Below are 6,926 nucleotides of genomic sequence, written 5' to 3'. Positions count from 1 at the left end.
ACACTCGACAATAAAACATTCCCACTTCAAGCCTCAAATTTACCTACTGCAGGCAAGAGCAACGTTCCCATACGATCTATTAGCCCTCAGAAATAGTATCATTTCGAGAGCCTGCGGAGAAAGTCGGTGGCGCTCGTGCCGTAGCACATACCTGGTAGAACTGAACAGGCGCTCCTCCACGTTCGACGTAGGTGGTATCGCGTCGAGCAAGACAAAGCTGTTGGGGGCGGCGTCGACCTTCCTACACTTGAGGATCCGAAATATTATATAAGTTTTCGCTGTATATCAACATAAAATATTATCGAGAACTACTATTTTGATAAAATAGATTATTTCAAAGAAAAATATTAATATATTGTATGCATATTTATTTTTCGGGATCCCTGGTCCGCACCGTCGATGCCACCAATAGCTGGTCAGCATCTGTCTTCCGCTTCTTGTCGCCCTTCTTCACCTCCGCCAGAATGTGGAGCGCGTCATCGGGTAGTGGTAGACCGAAGTACTCCGATACCAGACTTTGCGACGGCCAAATTTGTTGAAAGTCTGGCGCATCAGTCTCGCCCCATTCAGGTCCCGCCAGCAAAAAGGGTCTCAAGTTGCTGTGGGTCCTCAACCAACCTCCATTCACCCCCGTCTCCTTCGCCACGTAGACTCTGAGATTGCGGGGACGGGCGTCCAGTTCGTCTGCAATCTTCCGAATCATGCCGTCTACGTCCTCGTTGAGCCTGGTCGCAACGGTAAAGGACTCCCCCGTGACGTACACCCCACAGGTCAACTTGATATCATGTGCTGGCGGCGTCATCGTCACTTCCGTCGTGCCCTCCTCCAACGCTCCGGAAAGCGGTTTTACTCCCTCCTTCCTGTTTCGCAAATGATGGAGGGAAGCTTGAGGTAAGATTGTCATCACTTTTAATCATTTTTTCGAAAAACCAAGGAATGATGTTAGTGAGCCGTTTCTCCGGATCGGGTCTTCTACGCCTCTATTGCTGAACTTACAACTGCACAATTTCCATCAATCATTCAGGTTGGGGAATATTCGTGTTCGAAGTCGCGAGAAAAATCTGCAACTGAGTGACTCGAAGTACTCAGCTTCAACGAAAACCATCCCAATGTTGTTATCCCTACTGACTAAAGCTCCCTTGAATTCGACACGCTGGTGACCTCAATGATCTTATCAGGTCTCTGTGGGGGCACGTGCGGCTTCTGTTCTGGAGACGCAGAAAGCAATGAGTCAAAACCATCTTGTTCATGAGTGAAGCTCGCTCATTTTCCGAGAAAACGGGTTGATATTTGTGTCGTCGTTTTCAGTATTGACACCTCGCGATCGGAATACAAAACATTAGCCAGAGGTTTCCGCCAGGAGGGGAGCGTTAATGATCTCATCGACGCACTTCATTTCACCGTTCGTGGTGATGCGACGAATACTTACTCCCTCGCCGGTTGTAGATTATGATAGACTGGGTTTGTGCTAGCTGGACGACTTCATTGGTGATCGCGCTAACCTGCTCAAGGTGAACCAGGACGCGCTGCACTACAAAAGCCGCACGCTGGATCTGTCCCCGCTTTTGATCAACGCCAGCACCCTGAACGAGGGCGCTGGTGTGAAGAAGGAGATGGAACAGGAGCACGAGGTTGAGAAAAGCATCGACATGCGCCTGATCGGCCAGCCCTTTATTTAATTCGTGGGAACCCGACCATAGCCAAAATTATCTCGTGAGAACATTGATTTCCATCCCCAGGTATTGATAGGCACATTGCCGTTTCTCTGATACCCCAAACTCACCTGCGCATTTTTGGCTAGGTATAGATATACCTATATCGTCATCACGTTGACCACCTCACTTTTAGCGCAGTCTTTCGTCATTTCTTGTATTTCTATCGCAAGTGCACGCAGACGGGATGAGGTTGGCTCATACAGCACGGCAAAGACTTTGGTCCGCATGGGCATCATTCCAGGTCGAGTTTCAGGGACACTATTCCGTGGAACGGCTCCAGCAACTTGGCAGATACGCGAACAGTGTCAGCACTGCTTGGATACTGCTGATTTGCTTGTTGACACCTCTGCCGTGTTTGGTATTCGGTTTGCTGAAAGAAGTCCCCCCTTTGGAACCTCCTGAAGCTGGAGTGAAGAAAAACTGGGTCTTCTTCATCCGAGCCGTGATAGTGACCACTCTCATTAACGCAACGCTACTCGTCCAGATTGGCCAAGGCGCTCCACGAGTCAAGCTCACGCGCATGCAGGTGGCTTTCATTTCGCTACTGGCGTCGGTAGTGTCTCTTGCCTTCATTTATGCCGTTTGCTCGGCCACTGTGTTTCCTCTTCCGTTTGGCGTACTTGTCACCGCTCCGCCTGACGTCCTAGTGATGACAATATGTTTCATACGGATTTTTGGGCCACGGGTACAAGCCGACCCGTCGTTGCTGTCCGAGATCAACCAGCAAATAGCAGTAGTGAACTGTCAAGTCGCACTGACGTTCATCTATCCTGTCTACATCTACGGTTTTGTCTCGCTTACTGGCGTGAACCAAATTCTATTCGTGCTCGTATTGCCAATCATTAAACTCATCGCCAAAAATTGGGTCAGCCGTGCTTTAGTCGACTACGACGACTTGAAGCCCCAGTCGGTCATTTTTGTAGTGGAGGTTTTCAACGCACTTTACGTGTCGAATGCTCTTCAGAGTGCTTCTTCCTGGGCATTAACCATAACGATCATGGTCGTTGATGTCGTGCACTTCTGGTTATCAATGCAGGATGTTTTATCGGTTCTAAAGGAAGTAACGGTGCTCATGGCTAGCATCCCACCAACTCATTCACTTGCCAAAGAAAACTTTCTACAAGTGGCGATGAGAATTTTGGCAGCAGACAGCAACTTGAAAGATTCGACGAGGCTTCGAAGTTTTTGCGGTACAAGTATATTCAGAGAGACTTCCTCAGCCAAAATAACGACAGCAAACTTTAACGACTCCAGTCCTGTCCCCACAGGAATCGCAGACGACAGTCCAGGGACCAATCGCGGTTTTGAGACAGGAAAAATCCTGCCAGTTCAAAACTCGAAAACTAATGTCCCGCCCATTCAAACATTGACAGCGCGTAACATCCATGCTGAAACGGATAACACCGATATCAAGTCCATCTTTTCGGTAGACGAACGAGCTTTATTCATCAAAAAGAGTGCTCAGGTGCTCTTTATCACGGAATATGTTATCCTGGTAGAATATGTTGAGGTGGTTCTTCCCATTGTCTACGGTAAGTGAAAAATGGCACGCGCGACGTGTCCTTAATTGACTAACCCAAGCTGTGACTGTGTGGTTACAGTCGCATACCGCACTGTCCTATTTTACATGCCCAACCGCGCATTTTACGCTTCAATGGCTGAACTTACCATTGCGCAACTCTTCTCATCCGCCGTGAATGTGTTGGCCTACAGCTCTTTGGAATTTGGTTCATTGATTGTCTCGACGATCGTTTTGAAACGCACACTAGGCATATCACCTTGGCGTCAACTTGGATTTGTGCTGGAGACACATACGGGAATGGTTCAATCGATGCTGATCAATCTATTGATCTACATCACACAGATTTCACTGGCACATCTCGGTAAGTGCAATGGTATTCGTCTGCATCGTACTGTGCCCTCGGTCACCGAAACGTTTGATGCTACGTGGTGCTGTTTCTGTTAGGTGCCGATTTCAGCTTCAAGTTTTCTTGGCTACATACAAAATAAGAATTGTAGCTGGGTAGGCGAAACGATAAGCTGCTGGAATGAAGCAGGCGTATCTTATTTCTTTGTTTCATTTGCAAGTCTGTCAATTAGAAACTTACATCACAAATTTTCAAACTACGAACATCGATGCTAGCATTCGAAGGGATTCCTACGCTCACAGTCCAAACCCCGCATATTATTGATGAAGTGGAGATCCAAACAGCCACTGCTTCGGTCAGTGTTATCGTTGGTTTGATGGCGATTTCTCCCCACTCGTATTCTCAGCTCAATGTTTTACCGCATGATAGTTTCTTGAACCTAATCAGCCTCCAGACATACGTCCGTCTAAGTCGGAATAGTGCGAATCACTCGTTGAGTCCCGGATGCGGCGAGTCCGTCGGAGAGCAAGATGGTCGACCCGTAGAAAGAATCTTGACGCCTTTTTCCTGCTACTGATCCACCGGAGTCATTCAATGGCGAGACTTTTGTAGAGCGATTTTGTTTACTGAAGGTGATGGCGGATACTGCCGACTAGTGCACGGAGGAGGATATGTGGAAGTTTGCGAAACCTGCAGGAAAACAAGTGTGTTACATTGCGCTCCTGTTTGACGACGACAATATCAGGGGCGAAACCGCGGAAGATTAAATATTCAGGTTTCGTTTCGATCCTGACCAGCTCGAGTCGCACAATGTGAAGATAAACATTCCGCTGTACATGTATGTCGGGACGTACAAAGTGCTTGGAAACCCCCAATCCCGGTACTCTTACGGGACCTAGTGGTTTCATTTACGAACATACTCATTTGGCGGATATTTCGCCGGTGTGTATCGAAGAATGCAGGCTATCGATTTAGGCTATCGATTTAAAAGACTTTGCGTGTCTTCAGCCCAATTTTTAAGACTTATTGCATGTATACAATTCTAAATCATCATGACCAACCGATGTCTCAGTGGCTGAGCTTACTTTTGCGCTGACATGCACCCTAGGCATTTCACCGTCGCGTCGACTTGGTTGTGTGCTGGAGAAGCATACGAGATTGATTCGATGTATGCTTATCTATCTATTGATCTACCTTACGCAGATCATCTCGGTAAGTTTCTGTTATATTTTATATGTAGATTCCGCATATTCCCTGGGTTACATGCAAAGCGAGAATGGAAGTGAGTTGGTTGGAATGAATCGTGTCTATTTTATTTTTTGTCGCGTTCGCAAGTCTCCATCAATTCGAGACTTACACGACAAGCTATGAGCTGCTGTAGGATACCTCGCTGGCGTACTCAGCACTGCCAGTTGAGCTGGATTGGATACTGGTGTAATCTATGGCGCTCTTTAGGGACAACATTTTCGCGCGGGCACAGTCTCTCGCGCTCATCGATGTTACTGAGCTAATGCATGCTGTACAAAACGTCACCTTCCGCTTCGACAACAACAGATCCGAGTCCACGAAACTCAACTTCCGAGAAACCTTGCAGGCGTGACACACATGACCGAAGCACATCTTGCACGAACTGTTGCTCTTGGCGAAGTCTCCTAGTCGTCGACTGGTAATGAGCGACGAGCATGTCACGCACACCTTCTTTTTGTTTGGGGCTCCGCGTTGCTTTGATTCGGTGTACGCCTTGTCGAGCATGAATGAAAGCTTCCGCATCTGTCCGCAGTACGAGTACTTGACACTCGACAAGAAGGCGGATGCCATGCCGGGCACAACCAGCATGCGGATCATGTCTCCGCACGGGTCGAAAATCCCAGTGGCGAACATCCCCAAGCTATTAGCACCGGACTGGCGCCAAAACGCGATGATAGAGACATTTCCACGGATCCGATTAGGAAGTTCATGTGTTTGAGGAAAACTCACGGAGTGCAGGAGATGATACCCCAGTCGATCTCCATTCTTGGCCGTCACAAAGCCAGTGCCCTCAAGGTACACATAATCTCTGTTCTTGACGAGGCTCGTCGAGGCGAAGGGGATATCGAGCTCCATCCACTTGACAATCAAAGACTGAAACGGGTCTTCAAGAGTTGGCTGGACTATGGAACTGAGCACTGCCGCACCGCTGACATCGTCGACGTATGACGCCTTGATGCGCATCGTCTCCAGGTCTTCGCTCATGACGCCGTACATGAGATCATCGAGTTTCCCCTCCACCAACCCAACGCACAGAATCATTGGGAGGCCTGAACCTGTGAGGTCGCTGTTTCCAGTCCCATGGGCAGTGTCTCGTCGTTCCGCATACACTCTGAGTTGCTCACGCTCCTTGACGGACTTCCAACGATTCGAATTAACTTTGCCCTTGTCCGAGGAGACGAATCTGTTGTACTTGTCGAGGTTGGACATGATGATGTTGTTGGCGAGGTTCTGAAGCTGCTGCTGATCGTGCGGTGTAACTCGAAGTTCCGGGAATGGGTTCACGATGAAGCGTCCTTTGCCCATAGTGACTTGGAAACTTGGAGGAGAACGCGAAAACAGAAGTGAGGGCCTACTGAGGCTAGGACCATATACCATTCCAGAGGAGCCACAGGGAAACACAGTTGTTCAACGAACTCATTAATTCCAGTCGCAACGCATAGGCGAGCGTCATAAGGTGCTGCCAATGGAGGCATCAGGTGGACGCCATCAATGTTGATACCAAATGGCCACGATAAAAATCTCAAGTGCCATTTTCCGAAAGAAGTTGCGTCTGCATTGCACTGTCTAACACTTAGAGTCTGTGTTACCAGAATCACCAAGCGTGAGTGCTCGTTCTGTCCCATCGATAGACGATAGCTCCGACATCTTCTACTGGTATTCTTGAGATGTATCACATGCTAAAAAAGTTCACCATGAGGATAAGAACGTTACAAGTAGCTGAAATTACAGCGTCCTATGTTGAAAGTTTAGAGAAAATTGACTGTGTCTTGCGTGTAGACATTCTTGAGCATCGGTGTTGGTTGACGGCAAGTCTCGCGAGCGATTGCTGGAAGGTGGAAATGACTGCAGGTCAGCTACTACGGTGGCAAATACTCGGTCCGTCGAGCGCTCGCGTTGGAGACGTCGTACACTAAGAACACGTCGCTGCGTCACGTTCTTCTCGTGTCGTGTGCTTCCGTCCCCCTACCTATGATTGCCCTCGTGCTTGCTCAGGAACTAGTGCCATTGCAAGACCCGGAGGAGGGGTGGAAGCTCGAACTACGGATTTTCGGTACGAACGGGTTTCGTTGGAATTCCTACGTTGACAGGTCAG

At 48.5% G+C, this 6,926-nt stretch overlaps 3 protein-coding genes across 4 annotated transcripts; 1 reads left to right on the top strand and 2 right to left on the bottom strand.

The window, feature by feature from the left end:
• Positions 1-367: 367 nt before the first annotated feature.
• On the bottom strand, positions 368-829 carry IUM83_01214 (uncharacterized protein; the record flags this gene model as incomplete). Its single annotated transcript, XM_067925053.1, has 1 exon — positions 368-829. One exon carries the CDS (start codon positions 827-829, stop codon positions 368-370), a length of 462 nt encoding a protein of 153 aa, XP_067797521.1.
• IUM83_01213 (Ferredoxin-dependent glutamate synthase) lies at positions 702-1,679 on the top strand (the record flags this gene model as incomplete). 2 transcript variants are annotated; one of them, XM_067925052.1, is made up of 2 exons in its annotated part: positions 702-770; positions 1,473-1,679. In XM_067925052.1, 2 exons carry the CDS (start codon positions 702-704, stop codon positions 1,677-1,679), a joined length of 276 nt encoding a protein of 91 aa, XP_067797530.1. The 2 variants fall into 2 exon arrangements, with proteins under 2 accessions (XP_067797530.1, XP_067797529.1); XM_067925051.1 differs by lacking the exon at positions 702-770 and adding an exon at positions 1,374-1,409.
• A 3,269-nt stretch (positions 1,680-4,948) lies between these two features.
• On the bottom strand, positions 4,949-6,136 carry IUM83_01212 (E3 ubiquitin ligase; the record flags this gene model as incomplete). Its single annotated transcript, XM_067925050.1, has 1 exon — positions 4,949-6,136. One exon carries the CDS (start codon positions 6,134-6,136, stop codon positions 4,949-4,951), a length of 1,188 nt encoding a protein of 395 aa, XP_067797528.1.
• Positions 6,137-6,926: the final 790 nt, after the last annotated feature.

This window comes from Phytophthora cinnamomi, assembly GCF_018691715.1.
Source record: "Phytophthora cinnamomi strain GKB4 chromosome Unknown Contig14, whole genome shotgun sequence".
Taxonomy (NCBI): domain Eukaryota; phylum Oomycota; class Peronosporomycetes; order Peronosporales; family Peronosporaceae; genus Phytophthora; species Phytophthora cinnamomi.
This window is presented reverse-complemented; position numbering and strand designations above follow the sequence as displayed.